The 24,212-nt window shown below is 39.8% G+C and overlaps 2 protein-coding genes across 5 annotated transcripts in view; one reads left to right on the top strand and one right to left on the bottom strand.

Moving 5' to 3' along the window:
• Window positions 1-1,155: 1,155 nt before the first annotated feature.
• skida1 (SKI/DACH domain containing 1) lies at window positions 1,156-23,904 on the bottom strand. Its single transcript, XM_088322366.1, has 3 exons — window positions 23,744-23,904; window positions 18,480-18,562; window positions 1,156-5,406 (listed from the first exon to the last, which is right to left on the bottom strand). The coding sequence occupies exon 3, from the start codon at window positions 5,149-5,151 to the stop codon at window positions 3,019-3,021; it is 2,133 nt and encodes a 710-aa protein (XP_088178492.1). The 5' UTR covers window positions 5,152-5,406; window positions 18,480-18,562; window positions 23,744-23,904; the 3' UTR covers window positions 1,156-3,018.
• mllt10 (MLLT10 histone lysine methyltransferase DOT1L cofactor) overlaps window positions 23,586-24,212 on the top strand; it is a 59,753-nt gene continuing 59,126 nt past the window's right edge. For all 4 annotated transcript variants that reach the window (XM_088322365.1, XM_088322363.1, XM_088322364.1 and 1 more), the window contains exon 1: window positions 23,586-23,986. In XM_088322365.1, coding sequence (XP_088178491.1) covers window positions 23,824-23,986 — 163 coding nt within the window. In that variant the 5' untranslated portion in view covers window positions 23,586-23,823. The remainder of the gene's footprint in view (window positions 23,987-24,212) is intronic.

Raw genomic sequence — 24,212 nt, 5'->3', positions numbered from 1 at the left:
CGTAATTTTGGGCGGGAGGGACGTGTCCCCGGAAATATCGATCAATTATTGTTTTTGTCCCTACTGACATTGTTTTTATCCCCATAAATATTATTTAATCTCTTAAAACTCACTATGTCCCCATCAATATCGATCAATTATTGTTTTTGTCCCTACCAATATTGTTTGATCTCTTAAAACGCGTTATGACCCAATCCATATCGATCAATTATTGTTTTTGTCCTCACAAATATTATTTGATCTCTTAAAACGCGTTATGTCCCCAGAAATATCGATCATTTATCGTTTTGTCCCTCCAAATATTGTTTGATCTCTTAAAACGCGTTATGTCCCCATCAATATCCAGCAATTATTGTTTTTGTCCCTACCAAGATTATTTGATCTCTTAAAACGCGTTGTGTCCCCATCAATATCGATCAATTATTGTTTTTGTCCCTACCGATATTGTTTGATCTCTTAAAAAGCGTTATGTCCCCATCAATATCGATCAATTATTGTTTTTGTCCCCATAAATATTATTCAATCCCTTAAAACGTGTTATGTCCCTATCAATATCGATCAAATATTGTTTTTGTCCCTACTAATATTGTTTGCTCTCTTAAAACGCGTTATGACGCAATCCATATCGATCAATTATTGTTTTTGTCCCCACAAATATTAATTGATCTCTTAAAACGCGATATGTCCCCATCAATATCGAGTAATTATTGTTTTTTTTTCCCACCAATATTATTTAATCTCCTAAAACGAGTTATGTCCCATCCATATTGACCAACTATTGTTTTTGTCCCTACCAATACTGTTTGATTTCTTAAAACGCGTTATGTCCCCATCCATATCGATCAAATATTGTTTTTGTCCCCACAAATATTATTTGATCTCTTAAAACGCGTTATGTCCCCATCAATATCGAGTAATTATTGTTTTTGTCCCCACCAATATTATTGAATCTCTTAAAACGTGTTATGTCCCCATCCATATCGACCAATTATTGTTTTTGTCCCTACCAATACTGTTTGATTTCTTAAAACGCGTTACGTCCCCATCCATATCGATCAAATATTGTTTTTGTCCCCACAAATATTATGTGAGCTCTTAAAACACGTTATCCCCCATCAATATCGATCAATTTTTGTTTTTGTCCCCATAAATATTATTTAATCTCTTAAAACGCGTTATGTCCCCATCAATATCGATCAATTATTGTTTTTATCCCTACCAAAATTATGTGATCACTTAAAAATGTGCTATGTCTCCTCCAATATCGAGCAATGATTGTTGGGTTCTCTTCAGTATCAAGTAATCATGGTTTTGTCAGCACCAATATATTGCGATCACTTAAAATGCATTATATGTCCCCACTTAAAACCAAAACCTTGTCCTTATTTCAGATTGAGACGCAAAGCATTACCCAACCTCACAATCCTAACCTTCGAATTGTGAGCAGGCTTTGTGCTCAAACGCTCGAGTAAATCCACAAAAAAATCGATCACGCTATTAATCTCATCCTTTTTAAAAAAAATAACACCTCCCCTTTTTTTTTGATTGTCTTTTTTTACATAAGGCTCGTGTTACGTCACTTGGAGGCCGTGGGTCCAAAAACATCGGAATTTCAGATATAAACAATGTCACACACGCACGCCAGAAAGAAATCCACACACGCAGCAAATTCGTGAATGCTCCTCGAAAGCAATGAAGGTCCAACTGTGGCAAATATTTAAAATAAAACAAAAAATAAACTTTGGAGCGTGTTTGTCAGCACGTTATTCACAGTTCCGGTAGGCTACAAGTGGTACATTATGGAATAACCCTGATATGTTTTCAAATTCACCAAAGTTTAAAAAAAGTATAACCTCGTCTAAAGGAATGTTTCCCTTTTAACCAATTTTAGACGATGAACAAATCAGAAACACCCTGGCACCGTTTACAATTCAATAGTCGACAGAAAGCGATACAATATTTCGAAAAAGCCAAGTATTAGTTTTTTTTCTTCAGAAACCTCCTTAAAATTGCCTCACGTATTTTTTTTTTTTACAAAACTTCTACTAACCTCCTGTTTCACCCTCTTATCTTAAAATCAGTGTTGGGAGTAACACGTTACAAAGAAATGCGTTCCTGGAACGCAATAACTGTTCTCGGTAAGAGTACTGTAACACATTATTCATGCAAATGTGTAACTTAATTAACATGGTGCATGACTTCGCTACTTTTTAAAAGCAGATTTTGATTACCTATATCTGGACTATGAGGTTTTTCTCTGTCACAAATGGTAGGTGTGTTTGTATCTACCTACAAAATACAGCTGAAAACAGTTACAGCCGCACAGAGTGTGCGTAATTTCTCCCTACTGATAATCTCCCTACCGTGTATATACTCACATGTGAGCCGTATTTAAATGATATACTAAAAACAGGGGGTCTTTTCATGTGTTCATATAGGTTGTGTTTCACCAGCAGCAAATGGTAGCCAGCGCATGAGGAGGGGGCGTGACTTATACACGGACAACAAAATCAATGGGGCAAAAGTGAGCACAGAATTTACAGTTAAAGTGTGCATTTTTTATTTTGTAAAATTATGTTTCCGATACACCATTTCTGGGGGGAAATCCCTACCCAGAGATGGAGACATAAATCTTTGAGTGGTTTAGAGACAAACTGGATATGGAGTGTTTCGGCTAAATTTGCAAGCTCTCAGGTTAACACAGGTCAAAAATTATGATGGGTTCACCGCTTCGACATGTTGATTTACACGTTTTTTTTTTATTCTGTGGCAAATTTTGAGGAGTTTTAGGGTGTTGGCTACAATGTGAGTATGTACGGTAATTTGTAACTTGACTTTCAGAGTAACTCACTTTTAGATGTCTGTAATCTGAGGGGGTAAAGCAAATACTTTTTAAACGTAGTAACTAAAGACTGCAATAAGCTTTTTTCAGTAACGCACCCAACACTGCTTTGAAAGTACAATCTAATACATTTACAGAAGGTTAAAAAAGCTCTCAGGATGAGATTTTGCATTTATTTAAGGAGCCTGTTTTGCAGGCCTCTGAGCGTGCGGGGGAGGGAGAATATGTCCACCTGGCTGCCAACTCCAGACGGGATGAGACGGAGGGAGAGGCCCGGGATCCCTCAAAGAGTTGAGGGAATACGCAGGGCAAAGATCCCCGTCGCTGCCGATCATCAAAGACGGCGAAAACGGGAAATTTGCCATAAGGGAGAAAGGCATTTTAGAGCTCCACGTCGTCGTGCTAGCGCTGGTGCGTTTACGTCGGCTCGGTAAATTCTCTGCAAAGCCTTCCTCAAAGGGGGAGGTAGTGGAGGAAGTGGAAGAGGAGGAGGTAGCCCTTGTGACCCTTGCTTGTTTTGATTGCGCCTTGGAAAGCCTGCATCCCCCACCTAGCTCCGAAGCCCTGCACTTTTTACTCCTTGTCGTCTCCCCCTCTTGGGCGCTCTTATATCCGTGGGAGCTGAAAGGGGACGCGGGGGGTGCACCTAGGATATCCTCGGTGGATTTTGACTCGAATGATGTGTTCGTGTATCCGGGATTCTCAGTGTTGATGGCTAGGTGTTTGAATTTGACGACACCGGCTTGAATATATTCATTGTCGCCTCGGCAGTCTTCCACTTTTAATTTAACTTTGTGGTGGGGAGGGGGCGGCGTGATGGCGACCTTGCAGACGCTCTCTGGGTGAGGAGACCCCGTCACGGGAAGCTCCTCCATCTCGGTCTTTATCTTCTTGGGTGGAGTTGGAAGTCTTTGTCCGGAGCATTTGGCGTCTTTGCAGTATTCATTGTTAGGACACGCCGATGCCCTCCGTGATGCATTGAGGGTTTTTTTCCCGTGGGGCTCAGAATCATGATTTGGACCCTTCTTCTCGGGAGATTGAATTGAAAATAATTTTGATCCGAATTCACTCCGCTCGTGTCTCCGTTCTGTTTTGTGTGCAGCGGCGCCGTGGATGTGCGTTGAGTAATCATTCTGCTTGTTGTATTGAAAAGTGGGCTGCAGAACCACAGGATCCTTTATAGGGTTAAGAGTTTTGACGAGGGTCCCCACTCGGGCCCGCCTAAACCGGATACTCTGAAGAGAAACCCGACTGGAGACGGAGCTTGAGTCTGAATGAGAGGAACTTTCTTCCTCCTCGTCGTCTTCTTCTGAGCTGAATTCCGTACTCTCAGATTGGGTGTCATCTTCATCTTCTTCCTCCTCGGAGCTGCTGCTGGTGGAGAAGCCGGAACCGAAATCCGAATCAGGGCAGACCCGATCTGAGTATGTGCTGGATTCAGTGTCACTGCTTTCTGGGAAGCTGGTGAAGTGTTGTGGGTGGAGGTAGAAATCCGCACTGAATTGGAAGGCACCAAAAGCGGCGCGGTGCGCAACGGAGGATTTGGGTTGCAGGAGCAGAACCGGCGGAATTTGCTGATGGTGTCTACTCCTCCAGGGTTGTTTGAAGCCCTCGCGCCTCCTCTTCCTTTTGTGGTGGGGATTCGGAGGCAACCTGGATTGTGCAGCCACGACGGATTGAAGCGCAGCGGCGGGAGCGCTCCGGAAAAACGAGTGTCTCGGGCTAATAGTCAAGCGATTCCCTTGCAACTTGGCGTTTTCGTAGTTTTTAAAGTGTCTGTGAGCTGACTTTGTGGCTGAGCGGTCATCGCGTCCGTGGATTTTGTGGTAAAAATGAGTTCGTTTGGAGTCGCATGGCTCTTTCCTTCCACGGCGCGCTTTGTCTCGCACGCCGTGCAAACGGAGCCAAACTTTTTTCTGCCAAACCTCAGCGTCAGCGTGGAGGAATTCCGGTGACGCAAGGCGCTCTCCAGCGGGACGCGAAGGTGCTTTGCTTTTGGTGGACTTTAACACTCGCTCCGTTTTGCAAGAAAAGTAAAGCGCCTCCACGTCCTCCCGTGATATCAGTGTGCACTTGGCCGCGTGGAAAGCTATTGAGTTTATTGCTTTGAGTTTGCGCAGTTCGTCCAGGTCACAGTGGTGTTTCTTCACGTTCAGGTGATCCATGCGTTTGTGCACGGTGGTGCGCGGAATATTCTTGAGCAGTTCGGTGAAAACCTGAGACAAAGCAAACATCTGCTTGCCTTGGATGAGCAGGTATCCCAATGTAACTCCTTGCATTTCCTCAAAGCCACACTCCAGGTCTCCCATGTTTTTGTGGATCAGCTCCAAAATGTTCTTAATCCCGGCTACGGATTAATCAGGGCATCCTGCACATGCATCCACGCCAATTTCGACATGCTGGCTGTCAGGTGGAATGAGACGTTTGTGTCTTCACAGCGCATGTTGGTGAAATGGGATACGTGCATTCACCAAGCTAGCCGAGGGGGCTGCTTTGCTGCTACCTGCCTCGACCGGCTCCACTCCCCTCTGGTCGGCAGCAGAGTGAAGGGAAGGTGTGCACAACTGCAACAGACAGAGGGATAAAACAGCAAGTAGGGGGGGGGGGGGGGGGGGGAGTGTAAGGGGAGGGAGAAAGAGAGAGAGACACAGAGAGAGAGAGAGGAAAAAGCAGCTAAAATGCAGCTGCTATTATGGCGGCTCAAATAAAATGACAGCAAAGGGGTGGCGCGCCAGTCGGGAGACACCTTCATCAATTAATGTGCACGCACTCAACCCCCATTGGATACTTTTGACAGGTGATGCAATAAAAAATGATAACCCGACCCCACCTACTGTTTCCCACGTGCCCTTTATAATCACTCACAGTATAAATCCCTCATTTCATTGCCAGCATATATTTAAACCAAACAGATTCCAAAAATATAGCAACGTCGTATATGTTGCACCGTTGTGCTGAAACCAGGACGATGGTTTCCCATTAAAAACAAACTCGTGAAAAATTTAGATGCTAGATCCTCCTTATACTTTTTTATCGTCGTAAAATATTTTTTGCAATGCATTAAAATAAACATCCACTTTATGAATTGAAAATATGTTAAGGGTGACAACTTCGAGGTGAATGCGCTTGCTTTGTGCGTGTCTCTCTGTCTCTGTGCGCGCGTGTGTGTTTTAACGACATGAAGAGTAATAAAAAGAGAAACGCCGCATCATTTACTCCCCAAACCCCAAACACATACAAAAATATTTGTAATATGTAAAAAAATCATACTACAAATAAGTTCATACTCGAATTCAAAATGGTAAACATGCTTTCTTAATTATACGCGATTATACGTGACAACTTGTTTTGATTATTTCCAAATGCATACGCAGTATAACATCTTTTGTACAGGGGATCAGGGGGGAAATCTCGTTTTTTCTTCATTTAAATCTCGCAAATCGGCTCTAATCCGGATCGTCTCGGGGAGCAGACGACAACGTCATCGTAGATTGTTTATTGCTTGTAAACACATATTTAAACAATGCACTTGGCAAGGTTGCTTTCCATTGATTAAAAATAGATTTATAAAGTTTTCCACACTCTAATCCAACAATGAGAGTTTTCAGCCATGTTGGAAAAGTACAATAAGAACTGTTTCTCCGTCATCTTTGTTGCAAACGAAATTGTGACGGTTTCTGTTAAAGAGCAATTCCATTTAGAACAGATGCGAAATCCTGCCCTTATACGTATATGAGGCAAAAGTAAATTACTGCAAGTGGTAAAAAACAAAATAAAACGTATGCTAAAGAATTGCTTCTTCTGTTTATTTGATAAACAAAATACATTTGTCCACAAAATTATCTTTTTTTTAATTCTGCACGGTCTGTTTTGCTGCGAGGAGATAGATGCCGCGTTGTGTTTATAAGCTATAATATAGCTTAATAAGGATAATTGCAATCATTAATGAGGAAATCAATTGGCCGAGCGTGACAGTTATACTGCATAATTTACCCCCCTCCCAAAACACATACAAAAATGTGATGAGTAAAAAAACGCAAATTAGTAAAACATAAATAAAGTTATCCTCGAATTCAAAATCATAACATTCATTTTCAATTATATGGCAGCCATGCATTAAAACAACTCCAATACATACCTGTAAACCTCAGTCAATTGCTAATTAATTATTGCAATTCCCCTTATTAAGCAGTAATAAACCTTTCGTTCTGCTAATGTTATTGCACTACTTTTCATTGCACTCTTGTTAACGATGCAATATTCTTTAATTGCACTACTTTTATGACTTGGGCCAGTCTTTAAAAACTACGTTGTAAATATTTTTTGCCCATTTATTCTGGTAACCTTTTCTCTTATTTTTCTCCTTAAAGTCTTTATTAAATGATTAACACGGCCCTCCCCGTGTCTCACCCTAAACAAGCGTGCAAAACTGTGAAAATATGGATCTTATGACTTAAATGTTTGTCCCCACTAAATATTATTGCGCTACTTTTTATTGTTCTACGATAAACAATTATTTTTTTGCACTATAATTACAATTTGGGCCAGTCTCTAAGCAATTGTACATATTTTGTCTAGTTATCCTGATAATGGTTTATGTTAATTTTCTCTTTATATCTTTATCACACGTTAACCCTGGAGTGCCGTGTCTAATCTCGTTGCATACAATGTTTCACCACGTTGATATCAATGACAATAAAGACCCATCTCCCCATTATCTGCACCGTATATCCTCAGCAGGGTCGCAGGGGTGCTGGAGCCCATCCCAGCCCATCCCTTAACTGGTTGACAATAAAGACCCATTCTATTCTATTCTATTCTATTCTGAACACAACGCAGTACCCATATACTCACAGTAAGACAGACGATTTAAAATACAAGTGTATCATTTGTATACATAAGTTTACCGTATTTCCCCAATAAACAACACAACTAATTCTTCCAGTATGTAGTTTTTTACCCACTTGGAGTAAATTTAGTGTTGCTTAAACGAAGTAGTATATTTTAAAAGATTAGTTCCTGTACAAAAAATGTTATGCAGCGGACACAATTTGAAAAAATAAATAATACAATACGGGGAAAACGTTGACAGGTATGCAAATGCGTATAGGGATATTTTCACACATGCATCATTGATTAAATTGGGATCCTCCGCGCACACACACACGCAAAACATAACATACACTGATAAATTCGAAAGTGTGCATCCACAATGCGTGCGTGGTTCTTGCCTTTTTGCGGGGCCCCCGTTTAGACCGAAATCCTCCCTTCATATCCGCGCTTGATGTTCCGTCTTTTGTTATGCTTGCAAAACACGTGAGTTCCCCGCGGGCATCGCACTGGGGCCATCTACGTACACTCAAAGTGGGAAAGCGTGTTTTTACTTCAATGCATAAGCCTATTTACATGTTTACCTGGACGTTTGTTTGCTTTAATTCCATCTGCATGCGAAGTAGAATTAAGGAGAACCTTAACGCACAGAAGTTCAGCGCAAACAAGATTTCTTTTTTCAAAACTAGAACAGAGACAACATTTATTTTCTGCTGGTTTTTTGCAGAGTAACAATTTTGATACTGTCCTTAAATTTGATTGCATGAACCTGACACGCAACATTTGCGAAAATGCGGACGTTTACCGATGCAGGAGACAAGGACTGTAGATGGGGCTTTTAATTTTCTGGGTACCTCCCAGGGATTTCACTTAAGCTCATGCAACCGTTCGCGTTGCACCGAGGGATGAGCTCCATCACCCACACACGTTTTACACTTTAATCGTTATAATAAAGTAATTGCACAATTTTCTCCCAGAATGTGTCACTTTAATTGTCAGCTTTATTGTCAAATATGCAGCACAGATGAAATGACTTCCTCTCACCCCGTGTGCGAACATGCAAGAAATTAGACACAGAATGCAAATAACAAATAAGAACTATCGGTAGAAAAAAAGAGTACGCATGTAAAAAAAATCAAGGAAGTTCTAATTTATGTTAACCGATGTATTGAAGAACTGGATTGCCCATCTATACGTGCTTTTCTCGTGAGTTTAAATGTTGTTCAGATAAATGTGATCATTCTGCGTGCACGCGCGTGAGTGTGTGCGCGTGCATTTATATGAATACACGCATGTATGTGTGTATTGCATATATATATATATATATATATATATATATATATATATATATATATATAAATGTGTGTATGCGCAAATATGCCATTTAGAAATTAGATTTTCTTCCTTGAGACCAAAAGAAGTATCCAGTGCGATTAACCAATAGATCATTTGTCAATTGTTCTATTTTGGATGTGTTCTCTTCTAATTATCTCCACACACACACACACACACACACACACACACACACACACACACACACACACACACACACACACACACACACACACACACACACACACACACACACACACACACACACACACACACACACACACACACACACACACACATATATATATATATATATATATATATATATATATATATATATATATTATGTAAACATCTTCTGCTTTTACATGCCCACACTTTCTTGTGTAAATATTTTGTGTTCATATATATCCAAATTCTTTTTATCTTTTTTTAAAATCTTTTATCTTTACAGTTAAATGTGTAACTGGAGTGCCACGTCCAATTTCGTTGTCACAATATGTTAAACCCAATTTTGTAACAATGATAATAAAGGTATATTCTATTCTATATACATTATATATACTAGATATATAATAGTAACATATATATATATATATATATATATATATATATATATATATATAATATTAAAAATATATGAATTTCCGTAGATTTTTGCATTAAATGCAATATGGCCTCGCATCTTTTCCCTTTGGTGCCTGTCACGGATGTTGGAAGAACGCCTGGCCGAGAATTAGACTTCATCGCTGGGGAACAGCAGAGTGCAGCTCCTGCCGGCTGGAGGGGTAAAACAAGATTCCACTTTTCGTGCTTATTAATTGCAATTTGGGGTGTTTGGCTTTTAAATTAACTTTTTTTCTCAAAACAATTATTCAAATTATATTTGGACGATTAATTGACGTCTGACCAAAAATCAAGTGATTTAAATTCCATCTCGCAAAAAAAGTGCGATCGTGCACATATCACCTATAAATCCCGTTGCTAAACAGCGCATTTGTTTTTGCATTGACAGAAAAACGGAGACTACTGGTCAAGGGGGTGAGAGCACTTGTAAGAGCATAGACTTTTTATGACACAAAGCCACTGCCCCCTGCCAAAACAATGAATTCCACTCCACCCCCCACCACCCAGGGAGAATGTGATTTTACATGCAATCCGAGCCTGAAGTGTGTGGGGACACTTGTGGGGGGAGGGCTTGCTTTCACCTTTCACCCTATTGTGTCGGACCACAAAAAAGACCCTAGGTGCATACGAAAAGCTCAATCGTCGTAGAATTTATGAAAAATTTAGATTCGGTAGCATACTCATCCAGGTGGGCTTCTACCGGCATATATTGTTATGAAAGTTGATTGTTTTATGGTGAATGTTATGCACATTTTGATTGACATACTAAAAAAACGTTAAAGAACCACGGGTGGGCATCTATTTGGAGTCGCAGGTCGCATTAGGCTGAAAAATTGGCCGGGAGCTCTCCAATTATGTAATTTATAAACAAATCACCGACGTGTATGCACCGCGTGTTATATTTCTTTAAATTTGTTTGGAAATAGATTAATTCAATCCAATAGAAACGCTCACAATTCATTTATGAGGTCCCTGTTTTTAGCACTTAATTGGATATTCAGTTTTTTAGTATCACAACAGCCGCCGCCAGTCATTGGCCTCATCTCTGAAGAGCGGTATGATGCTGTCCACCCAATGGCGACCAAATAATGAAGGTGCTGTATCTGAGTCAGATCAGAAAGTTTTTCCTTCTACCGGTGACCATGGAAACCAGTACTATCCGTGGAAACACACCCCAGCCCCCCCAAAACGGCCTGGAGAGGGATGGGCCCCGTCAGGCTATACTTGCCCAAGACACACCACAGGAAGTGGTGTCCCTACGACCCTGCATGTGCAGGATGCCCTGATTAAACCGTAGCCGGGATTTCTTAAATATTTTTAAAATAATTTTGTTGTATTTCTGAAGCATTTTTGTCGTATTACTGTACTTTAACTTCTTCAGTATTTTTGTAGTATTACTGTACTTTAACTTCCTCAGTATTTTTGTAGTATTTATGCAGTAGAGTATTTCTGAATTCCTTTTGTTGTATTCTTGTAGTATTTCCACAGAAGATTGTTTAGTATATATATCTGCAGTAGTTTTGTAGTATTACTGCATTTGCATTTTTGTTGTATTTTCAAAGTAATATTGCGGCAGTAGTAGTATTTTTTGTTATATTTCTTTCCTAACGAAGCTTTTAAGTACCGACCCCATTTATTTTTTTCCTTGCTGGGAAAATATATTCAAAATTCAAAAGGGAATTTGAGAAAACAGAGAAATTATATTTCAAATTTACAACTGCACTGTTAGTGAGAATTAGAACATATTTTACCTAAAGAAACTCTCGATATATGTAATTCATTAATAATTTAGCATGATTATCTGAAATACCGTGGTTTAATTTTGTTTTAATCGATATGAATTCTGGACATTTCTATTGTCTTCCATTTTGTTCTCTGTATTGAACTTCATTATTACCAAACACCTCTAGAGCCCCCCTTTACATGTTTGTAAACAAGTGTGACGTACCCAAGCTACGCATGCATTGTAGAGGCAGAATTTATGTCAGTTTATAGAACACTATTGACACAAAAAGATCGTTGTTTATTGATAGGAACTGCTCAAAATAGCACAAAGTATGTGCTAGCAGCACGATAGCGACTTTATTTTAATCATCCAAGTCATCATAAATAAGTTGTTTTGAGGTCGCAGGTTCGATTCCCGGCTCTTCCGTGTTATATGTCGAAGTGTCCTTGGGCAAGACACTGAATCCCTAATGCCCCCAATAAACAGGTAGGCACATTGCATGGCTGACTCCCTATAGGTGTGTGAGTGTGTGTGTGTGTGAATGGGTAAGTGTCTTCATTGACTTAAAAAGCGCTATATAAATGCAGACCATTATATATATATATATATATATATATATATATATATATATATACTGCTAACCACATGAAATATGCTTGGTGTGGATTGCCCAAAACATGAATTACCTCATTATTAAAACATGGTCAACAAACACAAGACATCTGCGAACACAAGTGCGACAAAATACACGTCACTACTCTCGGCTGTCACTACTCATTTGTTGAGGCTTATGAGGTCAAACTGTGAAAACATTCCTTTTACTTCGGCTGAGTTCTCCCTAACTACACCAAAACTACCGTACACACAGACACACGCGCACACGCTTGCATGAGCATGCATGCCAACATGTATGGGCCATGTGCACACACGAGCAGACAAATACTAAAATTGTGTGATTGTATAATAGATAATTTCCCCAAAATAATAAAAAAATAATAATATATATAGAAAATCAAAAATATACACAAATCCAACATTATGTAGTATAGTATACTACTTAATGGGGTGGGCAGACTACAGTCTCTGGGGCAAAAAAAAAAAGATTTTTTTTTTTATACTGTTGTGTTGTCATTCTGTGTGTCTACTACAAAAACACTTCAACAGATATTTTACAAAGATATAAACTCAATTACTACCAAACTAAATATCAAATTGAATGCTTAAAATCAGGGACTTCATGTGTTATTTTGCTTTGATTCTGAAGAAAAAAATACTACTACAGAATTGCCACATATTTACAGCTAGTCATATTATACAGATATACACTAGTACTACAGTAATGCTACTTCAGAAATACTACTGCAGAAATACTACAAAAACATTACCACAAAATAAATACGACAACAATACTTCAGAAATGTGATACGATGACGGAAATACTACAAAACTAAGCTTACTAAAACAGGGGCCTAATATTTTAGTTTTCTTCTATTCTGAAATACAACAAAAATACTACTGTAGTTATACCATAATATAAATACCATTACATAAATACTCTTAAGAAAATACTACAAAACTAAATGTAAAATCTAGCGCTTAAAAAACGGGACCTAACACATTATTTTGTTTTCATTCCGTCAAGAAAGAAATACTACATAAATACTTTTACAGAAATACCACTGCAGAAATAGAACTGCAAAACTATTTCTTCAGTAGTACTACGAAAAATACTGCAGAAATACTAGAAAAATACAAGGAAATACTAAAAAACTGAATATCCATCTGAGTGACTTTTTTTGCTTTCATTCTGTAAAGAAAGAAATACTACATAAATGCTTTTGACAGAAATACCACGGCAGAAATAATACTACAAAACTAATTCTACAGTAATGCTAAAAAAATACTATAGAAATACTAGAAAAATATACAAGGAAATACTACAAAACTAAATATCAATCTTAGTGACTAAAAACAGGGACCTAATACATTATGTTGCTTTCATGCTGTAAAAAGATACTCCAGAAACACAGAACCACAAAAATACTACAAAAGCACTACACTGCAGTAATACTTCAAAATTAAATATCAAATGAAGTGCTTAAAACAGGGACCCAATATATCATTTTGCATTAATTGTGAGCAAAATAAACTTGAAGAGACTGATTTGATTAAAAACAAAAAGAAAATATGTCTCCATGTTAATTTTATCATAAATTGGAAAAATTGGAAAGATTGGAGAGGTCTCCAGGGGCGGCCCCATAGCCAAATTCTTTAACCCCATGTGCCCCGCCACTCATAAAGTTTGCCCACCCTTCTGGTACATAATCATATTTGCATCCTGACAAACACACATAGGCCTAAATCATCTTGAGCAAGTCGCCTTTTTATTATTTCATTTCAATTGTCCGTGTCATCTTAACACTCTATTCGTTTGGACATCCACATATAGATAGATAAAAAGATAGATAGATACTTTATTCATTCATTCATATTGCATTTTCCTTTCCTTTTTGTAACCATATAAATATGGAAAGAGCTCATCAATGGAGGAGTCAGTATTTGAGAAACACCAGCACAGGAACCTGAGGAACATGACAGACGTTTACTGCAAATGCGACTTTTTTTAAAAAACAAAATAAAAACAGTGACGTATTTTCCGTCTTATCAGGCGCATTGAAGTATAAAGCGCACTACCCCAAAAATAGTCTTTTGTCATATATCTCTCATATATATATATATGGCGGACTAGGCTATAAGGCACATGAAATTAAAACTACAGAAAGAGCTACGGCATTTCAGAGTATATTAGTGCAATAATTAATCAGTAGACGACCAAGATCTAAAAACATAGTATGCAACAGGAAATGGTCCTGGGTCACAACAGTAAGAGCGCCAAAACCTTACCACTCTGTCCGGACCAAAACAGAAACAGGACCCAATTGCGTGACATTTACCTCAAGTTTTATTAAAGGACAGAGGAAGGGCTGCGCCCACGATCCGGTGTTCGCTGGACGCGGGAAGCAAGTCGTTCTCGTACTCGGATTGCGATACGAACACGGAAGTGGATCTTCCGTAGCGAGCGATGACGGTGTCAGGGACGGAAAAACTGATCGGTAGCCGGGACTGGGAGAGCAAGGTGTGGTCGGGGTGGTAAACGAGTCATAAGCCAGAACGGGAGAGAAGATGTAGTCGGGGACAAAAAAGGTCGTAAGCCGGGACGGGAGAGCAGACAGGGTCAGGATCAAAACAGGTCGTAGCTGGAGACAGACGGGAGTAAAAACGGGACAGGTGGGAGTCAGGGTCGAAAAAGGCTTGCCTAGTATACACAGAGATTCGCAGACGGACCGACAACAGGGGATTGACAGGACAAGGTTCAAATAGTGACAGGGAGCCAATCAGAACCTGCGGAGGTTGGCGCCAAATGAGCGAGCACAGGTGAAACAAATCTGTAATCATGACACATTCGACCACTACTGATATAGATAACTTACGAAAGGGCATTGTACGTTATCTAATTGTAAAACTTTTTACTCACGATGCCAGAGACCAATGTTAGAGAATGGAGGAAAAATAAATTAGTCCTGAAAGATATAAATAAACGCAAAAATCACGATGAGGGAAACAGCTATTTAGTGTATCAGATGATGACTCAGACTTTGTGTTTATTTGGATTTTTCAGGAAAACTTTTTCCTCATTCTCTGACATTAGTTTCTGGCACTGTGAGTAAAAACAGTCTAAATTTGAATGCCTTTTTGTGAACCGTCTGTTATCTATTGCAGTGTTTTTCAACCCTTTTTAAACCAAGGTACACTTGTATTTATAAAAAAGTTCCGTGGCACACCGTGTGTCGAAAATGTTGTTATGTCAAATATTTCACTGTACTACCTCATAAGCAGATAATTAGTACATAAAAAGAAGAAAATAATACTTAAAACAAAAAAGAATGATGCACTTTATTTATGTTTTTATTTTTAACAGTGCAATCTTAAACCGCTTTGTTAAACAAATTAAGTGATTAAATGTACTGTGCTACCTCATGAGCAGAATAATTAGTATATACAAAATCTACTGCCACCTACTGATATAGATGACCATTACAGTTTCTCATCTGAAGATAGCAAAAATACTGAATAATGGCCTGATTTTTTTGTCAAGTCAAGTCAAGTCATTTTTATTTGTTTACCCCTTAATCACAAATAGTCTCAAAGGGCTTCACAAGTTATTACATATAAGAAAGATAAAAATGTGCAAATTCCAGCGGCACACGATTGAAACACACTGATGTATTGGACGAGTGTCGCGCTCACACCATTGCCACTCGGGTTCGATTTCCGAGTGTTTTTCGATTGTGGTCAGCGATATTTCTTGACTGTAGTACAGTATGCCGTAAAACCTCGTGTAGTAATGCACAGGTATAAATAATGTATGCATTTCCATTCTTGTTCATGTATCTGCGGTATATAAAGCGCACCGGGTCATAAAGCGCGCGTTGAAATTCCTGGCCAATTTGGCTATTTAGGCGTTTTTTATAGTCCGTAAAATACGTTCGTTTTAATTATCAGTGTTTTGGGATACGGGCCCCTCCAAAACCACTGTCCCTTCCAATGCGTCTCTTTGTTCAGGCCGCCTAATAGCTTTTCCCCTGCCGCTCACAATTCACCTTTTTTTCTTGCAAACCCCCACCCCTTTTCCTCTTGCTCCCCATCCCCCCAAGCCCCTTTTAGTGGAGTGCCCAGTGTCGACTGGAGCATTTGAGCAATTTGAAATTAAAGCAAACAATGGCTGGGCACTCCCAGGGACCTCTCGCTCAGAATATTACACGGAGGACGCTCGTGTGCTCGTGCGCATTATTGGCAAGTCATTACGTTTCTCTGGAAACCGGAGAACCGGAGCTCGCTCTAAAGAATCGGTGACGCGAGCGGCAGCTGAGTGCTTGGAATAGTATGCAAGATATGTGTGTGTTTGTGTCTTTTCTGGAGCATCCTTAGCAACAACACAAGCATGAAGGCAAAAAAAGCTTATTTTTGATTTGTATGCACAAAGAGCAGATGTAAAATTTCGGATTTGTTACTTGATAATCTTATACTGCTGGTGAGTACGGCCAACTGACTACCGTAAATTCCGGACTATAGAGCGCACCTGATTATAAGCCGCACACACCACATTTTAAGAAGAAAACCGATTCTGTACTTACACAAGCCGCACCTGTATATAAGCCGCATGCGCCCACATTAAAAAAATCTAACGCAAACACAAAATTAACCCTGACCCGACTTTAAGTCCCGCGATTGTCACTGAATTTCTTTCATTAAACTACACACTCCAAAAGTCACAGCCGGCAAAATGAACGGAAAATGATACCGGTACTTAAAGTTTGATACAAACAGGCAGAGTCCGGGTCCCGTTAAAGGTAATCCAAGGAAAAAAGTGTATATTTCCAAAGGCAAGGGTGGGAAAAATATATATCCACAAAAAGGCTTCCCAGAGACTCCAACGACACTAACTCGGCCGTTTTCGATGGAGTACATTTAGTTAAATTGTTAATGAAATGAAATCTGCCCCCGTGTGAAAATGTCGGCTTTCTTGTTCATCTTTTTCATCAAGAAACAAGCGCGCATAAATTGTTGGGTGAATGAAGGTTGTGTTTGGTTAATGGAGTCAGATAACTAATTTTAACAATTTGGTAAGCGGTACATTTTGATATTTAATTCCCAACAGGATCCTTGGACTTTCAGTTTTAAATATTATCAACACTCTCCTTAGGTGTTGCTCTAGCAGCGTTTAAGTCCGCTGTCATTAAACCTACGCTAATATTACCCAACCGTGACCCAGAAAACCTATGTTATCATGGAACTGTGTCAAACCTATGTCATGATTACCGATGTGAATCACCTGTGCCCGCTCATTTGGCGGGTTCTGATTGGCTCCATGTCACTATTTGAACCCAGTCCTGTCAGTCCCCTGTTGTCAGTCCGTCTGCGAATCTCTGTTTCTACAAGGCAAGCCTTTTTTTGACCCTGACTCCCACCTGTCCCGTTTGTCTCCGGCTACGACCCGTTTTGATCCCGACCACATCTGCTCTCCGGTCCGGACTTACGACCCGTTTTTGACCCCGACCGCATTTTTGCTCTCCTGTCCCGGCTATCAACCTGCTTTTCCGTTTCTGACACCGCCATCGCCCGCGACGGAAGATCCACTTCCGTATTCGGATCACAATCCGATTGCAAGAGCGACTTGCTTCCAGTGTCCAGCGAGCATCGAACCGCGGGTGCTGCCCTTTCCTTTTCTTTCAATAAAATTTTGAGAAAACGTTACGCGATTGGGTCTACCCTGTGTGCTGGTCGTGACAACCTACCGCTTCTTTCTAAAATACCTGAAGTCTGAGAATAACCTTTTCTAATTTACGTAAGCAGGATTTAGAACTACTACTGAGAAAACCCTTGTTAAAGTAACCAAAGATCTTCTCCTGGCAATAACACTTCATCACTGTTTCTGCTGCTGGATCTCAGTGCTGCCTTTGACACTGTGGACCAAAATAGCTTACAAGATAATCTGGAAAAATGGTTTGGTCTGCCAGGAACTGTCCTCTCATGGTTCAGATCCCTTCACTCTGTTTAATAGGATAGAATAGAATAGAATATACCTTTATTGTCATTGTTACAACATGGGTTGAATATATTGTGACAACGAATTTGGACGTGGCACTCCAGTTCCACATTTTACAGTGAGGATAAAGAAAACAAAGAGATAAAGGAACAAAGAAGATATTTGTACAGTCCTTGATTGCATAGGCTTTGTTTTCCTCCGGAGGGGGGTGAGGGACAGACAGAGATGGCTGGATCCAACTAGATGTTTGATCTTACTGTACACACGGTCCAGTGTTTTTTCCCTAATTGCTCAGTCCACGTATTGAATGAATTTGGGAAGTACAGTCCTTAAGCATGCCTGATTAAAGTCGACGGCGACGATAAGCGCATTGTGTTAGATTCGGTGATATGACCTTTGAGCCTTTTCGTGTTACCTTTGGCATTCCACAGGGCGCAGTACTTGGTCCCTTTTTTTCAGCATTTATATGGTTTATTCAAATATTAGTTACAAATGCTATGCAGATGACACTTAACTGTCTCTTCCAATGGAGGAATGTGCTCCATTGTCCTCACGGAAATAAAAAGATTGATGTCACTCAACTTCTTGCGCCTCAGCTCTGAAAAAAAATTGAAACGATAATTGTTGGTACATCTTAATGCCATGACTTGTTCTTGAACAGTGCTCTTAACTTTGACAAATGTTATTACACCCAGATTGACTCAAAAATGTAGGTGTCATATTTGACCCTAATCTATCGTTTCAGTTACACGTTAAGAATATAACAGGTTTTTTCCATCATTGCAACATTGCAAAAATTCACCCTATGCTGTCCCAGTCTGATGCTGAGATTATAATTCATTTTTTTTGCCCGTCTCATTTACTGTAATGTACTACTCTCAGGTGTCTCAACGTCTAGCACCAAGAGCCTGCAGCTGGTATAAAATGCTGCAGCGAGGCTTATAACTAAGACAAGAAGGATTGATCACATTACCTCAATTTTGGCTAACCTACATTGGCTCCCTGTCAGCTTAAGATGTGATTTTAAGGTTGGTATTATGCAAAATTTTGCTTGGACTTGCCCCCTCATATCTTTCAGATTTAATTTCCACCCAACGTTCCTGCTTGGAGCCTTCACCCCATAAACGCTGGTCTACTAGTGATCCCAAGAGCCAAGAAGAAATCCGCAGGTTCGAGAGAGTTCCCCAATCGGGCCCCGGTGCTGTGGAATGTGCTGCCTTCTGAGATTAGATCAGCAACCTAAGGGGAAGTGTTTTAAAACACACTTATATTTAATAGCTTATGAATGATGTTGTTCTCAGGAAGCTGTTAACTGGACATTCTGCTGTTACCTAGATTTCATAATGATGATGTGATACAGACCTTTAAGACTTCTTGTGATTAAGGGCTATACAAATAAACATGACTTGGCCTATACACCTACGCAAACTCATTTGACTTGCTTGGTCCATATAATAGAATTTCCTTGATCATTTTTTTTCATGGAATGCATGCATGATATATCTTATCCAATGAAATGAGGGAAAGCAGATTAATACATTATGTGGACTACTGTAACATTAAAAAATACTCATACAATGCAAAATAAAAGAACACGCATTTTGTGTATGTATTCTTTTTGGGGATTTTAATAATTATAAAAGGTGAGGTGGGTTGTTTGAGGACTTATAAGTTGAAAGTTAAATATTTTCTCTATTAAGTATGTGTTGACAATGCCCTTATGCTTTATTTTCCACAACACCGATCTGCTTTCATCTTACTTTTAGCAGAGCTGTTCGGGGCGGAAAACAATAGGTAGGAGGAAAGGGGGCTGGGTGTAGTGCTAGTGAGGGACGTCATGTGGCCCGATGGACAAGAGAAAAATTAGTCAAACAACAACCTGCAGTTTTAAAAATGTCTCTGGCCAGCCTTTTTCGACCCTGACTCCCACCTGTCCCGTTTTGCTCCCATCTGTCTCCGGCTACGACCCGTTTAGAACCTGACCACATCTGTTCTCCCGTCCCGGCTTACGACCTCTTTTTGTCCCCGAGTAAGTCTACTTTCCCGTTTAGGCTTACGACTCGATTTCAACCCCGACCACGCCTTGCTCTCCCAGTACCGGCCACAGACCCGTTTTTCCGTCCCTGACACCGCCATCGCCTGCCACGGAAGATCCACTTCCGTGTTCGGATCACATTTCGAGTACAAGAGCGACTTGCTTCACGCGTCCAGCAAATACTGGATCGTGGGCGCAGCCCTTCCTCTTTCCTTCAATAAATCTTGTAAGAAACGTAACGCAATTGGGTCCTGTTTCCGTTCTGTTCCTGACAAAACCAAACATAAATAAAATGACCAAATTTTTTTTCAGATAAATTAACAATGTAGCCTTGAAAAAGAAATAGAGCAAACCAAGATCAGGTTGCTGCTTGTAGTCCAAACAAGTATAGTATGGAGTAATGGGCAAGAGTAAATCTTTCTCTTTCACATGGTGGATAAGATTTGTTTTAGTTCACATTAGGAGCACATCAAGAACCCAAATTGTTTTAAACACACAAAGTTTTCACTCAGGGTTCCTACAACTTAAGGAAAGGTAAATCCAAGACTTTTTAAGACTTTTTGAATGCCTTTTGAAATCTTATTTAAGACCAAAAAACCCAAAAAACAAAACAAAAACAAAACCCACAATTCATACAAACTAAACAAAAACCCACACAAATTAGAGGCAAATTTGAAGAAATTCTCTTATTTTTTTGGGAAAATCACGTTTTGGTTCAGATGAAAACTTTCCATCTGAAAACTAAAAAACAGACCACTCACCAATGTTTTAGACATGGAACCCCATAAATGTGTCAGGACGAGAAAGAAGACGGGACCCACTTGCGTTGCGTTTCTCACAAGTTTTATTGGAAGAAGGAGAAAGGGTTGCGCCCACAATCCGGTGATTGCTGGACGGGGGAAACAGGTCGCTCTGAACGCAAAAGTGGATCTTCCGTGGCGAGCGATGGCGGTGTCGGGAACAGAAAAACGGGTCAGTAGCCGGGACAGGAGAGCAAAAACGTGGTCAGGGTCGTAAGCGAGTCGTAAGCCAGGAAAGGAGAATAGACGTGGTCGGGGACAAAAAGAGGTCGTAAGCCGGGACAGAGAATAGACATGGTCAGGATCAAAAGCGGGTCGAAGCCGGGGGACAGGTGGGAGTCAGGGTCAGAAAAGGCTTGCCTAGTGTTAACTGAGGTTCGCAGACGGACTGACAAAAGGGGACAGATAGAAGTGGGTTTAAATACGGACAGGGAGCCAATCAGAATCCAAGGCAGTTGCCGCCAAAGGAGCGGGCACAGATGAATCACATCGGTAATCATGACAAAATGAGAGGTTTAATTGGTGAATTATTAAAAAAGACAATTGATTGATGTCACAAAATCATTTTAGTTCAAACATATTTAAACCGGATGAATGTGTTCACATTTTTAAGACTTTGGAAAACTGGATTTAAGACATTTTAATGCCAATTTACATCTCATTTTAAGAATAATGAATTCAATGCCTTTTAAAACTTTTCAAAGATCCACCAGAACCCTGTCACTTTCTAAATTTTATTTCATTTGTTCATATTTGTTCGTTCATGTTGTCTCGATAGTTGCACTTTAATTACATAGCACTTTTTTTTTTATCATTTTCGCAACGTTTCTTGTCATATAGTCATTTTTGTAGTCAGGCCCCTTGGCCAGCTCTGTAGGTGAAAGGGAGTCCTGAGAGCAAGCGCACCATTGTGTGTGTGGAAATAAGACCGCGGACAGAGAGAGGAGTGGACGGACATGGCAAATGTAAACAAAGCTATTACGAATGAGAAAAAGAATAAAAAGAATGAAAACTAAAGCACTGGACTTCAATATTGTTTCTTATAGTGGGAAACGTAGAAAAAGGTTTTTGAATAAAAGTGTAATTCTGCAAAGTAATCCATATATTTAAGAAAAATATACAGTACCTGTAATTTGTATTTTTTATACAAATGGATACCTGTCAACCTGTACGTTTTTGCCGTACAAAGTGTGTTTATTATGCATTTTAAGACATGTACTATGTACAAGAAAATCTTTACGGAAAAACGCAAATTATACACCGACTATCACGAAACGGCAAATCAATTCGCCGCGGTAGCCTCTATCTCATTATCGTTTTTTTCGTTGCAAACAAAGCGAGCGTTTGATGCTACTGTGCGCATGCATCTGCTGCTGTAGTGCCTAATTTCAACTACCCTGCAAAATCCTCCCCCCCTCGCGTGAACGCATACAATAATGCTACTCCTCAACAGCTGCCGAAGTGATGTTTTGCCATTTCATCGCAGAGCACAACAAACCTCCAACAGTTGCCGATCACTTCACAAGGCTTATGAAAATCATGTTTCCCAGTCACAAGGCTGCAAAGGTCTTTTCTGTCCCTGTTGAATAGTCTGTTTGACATTTAAAATACAAGCATCAATGGCTGATAATGTGGTTTGGTTTTCAAAATAGAAATGCCAACTAAGTTTTTCCTCCAAAAAATATCTTTATTTACAAATTTAAATTTAAAGTGTTATTAATGGATCTTTTAGTTACACTGATAACTATTGTTTCTGATTTTTTATTTCTATTTTATTATTAAGAATATGTACAGAATGATATAACGAAACACATGTACAATGTAACATGTTAAACTACATAAATAAACACGGGCGCTGAAAAAGCTGCGGTCAATCATGGACAATTCATCACATCCACTACACAGCATCATCTCCAAACGGAAGAGCAGCTTCAGTGACAGACTGCTGTCACAGTCTTGTGGACAGACTGAGGAGATCATTTCTTCCTCATGCCATGAGGCTCTTTAACTCCACCCGGGGGAGTAAAAGCCCACATTAAACCAAACCCCTACATTGCATCTTACCCTGTTTTTATTACTGTGTGTATTTTATGTAGCACTATTTAAATACTCTATATCAACACGTTACATTGGGTATTTATGTATTATATACCTTTTACCTATTATTATTTTTTTTTCAACATAAGGATACTGCTGGAAGTGTGAATTTCCCTACGGGGATGAATAAAGTATCTATCTATCTATCTATCTACGTTTGAAAAAAAAATATGGTGTAAGATTTTTTTGTATTTTGTCAGGGAAAATATGACAGTTTGTAAGGGCATGGAGCCGTGGAGATTGACAGTTTTTTTTAGGTTTGAACAATTTTATTGGCACTATTAACAGCAAATAAACAATGTGAGGTTTGAACAATTTTTCTCGACAATTTTAACAGCAATTAAGCATATTCACAATTTCGTTATATCTGACAATATGACGTTTTAACAATTTATTTCCGACATTTTATCACTCCAGTGGGCACATGATAAGATATAAACTACCCATCCATTTTCTTTGGGTGTCAGTAATTTTGTGGGTAATGTATTTTTTTTTTAAGTTGAGTAACTAGTAACTGTGACTATTTTTCTTTCAGTGACGCAACACTTACCTTATAATGCCAAAAACATTTAATTTGATACAAATATTTCCTCACCTTATTGCATCATCGTATCGTTAAATTATCTGAAGTTGACAGGTATGTCATTTAAGCCCCATGCGTTGGCTTGTACTTCCGGGAAGGCTGCACGTCGACTCACGCGACCTACGTCATGACGTAGTTCCGGTCCCCCCTACCCTCCTTCAACCTCAACATTGCGTTGCAGAGTGGTTGTTTTGGTCTAAAATATCACGACTAGGACGTTCCAAACACGTTGAAAACATGACATTTCCCCCGGGAGGCACCTACCGCAGCCCGGCGGACGACCGAACGACGCGCTAAGTAAAGGATTTCACTCGTCTCGTTCCGCATGTTGAATCTCTTGGTCGATGGTCTGCGGAGAGCGTTGTCTGCTGGTGGACACAGAGTTGTCGTCGAGTAACATGAAGGAGATGATTGGAGGTTGTTGTGTTTGCTCGGACGAGAGAGGCTGGGCGGAGAACCCGCTGGTCTACTGCGACGGACACGGCTGCAACGTCGCTGTGCACCAGGGTAAGCTTGGATCTTTCTGCTAAGCTACCAGTGATCTGTTAGCTTAGAAGCTAGTTAGCCCCGGTGCAAGGTTATGGTCGCCCGGTGTCATGCCGAGAAATGCATCCATGCCGAGATTTGCATCCCCTAGCTACTATCACCACTTTTACCTCGTTTTATCTCACTTTTATATCACTTTTCGGGAATGTGATGGTGAACATATAACCAAAACCACTACGTCTTGCAT

The sequence above is a fragment of the Urocampus carinirostris genome, chromosome 18, assembly GCF_059441175.1.
Source record: "Urocampus carinirostris isolate Australia breed hairy pipefish chromosome 18, RoL_Ucar_1.0, whole genome shotgun sequence".
NCBI classification, from domain to species: domain Eukaryota; kingdom Metazoa; phylum Chordata; class Actinopteri; order Syngnathiformes; family Syngnathidae; genus Urocampus; species Urocampus carinirostris.
Note: the sequence above shows the minus strand (reverse complement) of the source record. Positions and strands in the feature narration are given on the sequence as shown.

Coding starts and splice junctions, on each gene's coding strand:
- skida1 (XM_088322366.1), bottom strand. CDS start 5,151: ATGGGAGACCTGGAGTGTGGCTTTGAGGAAATGCAAGGAGTTACATTG.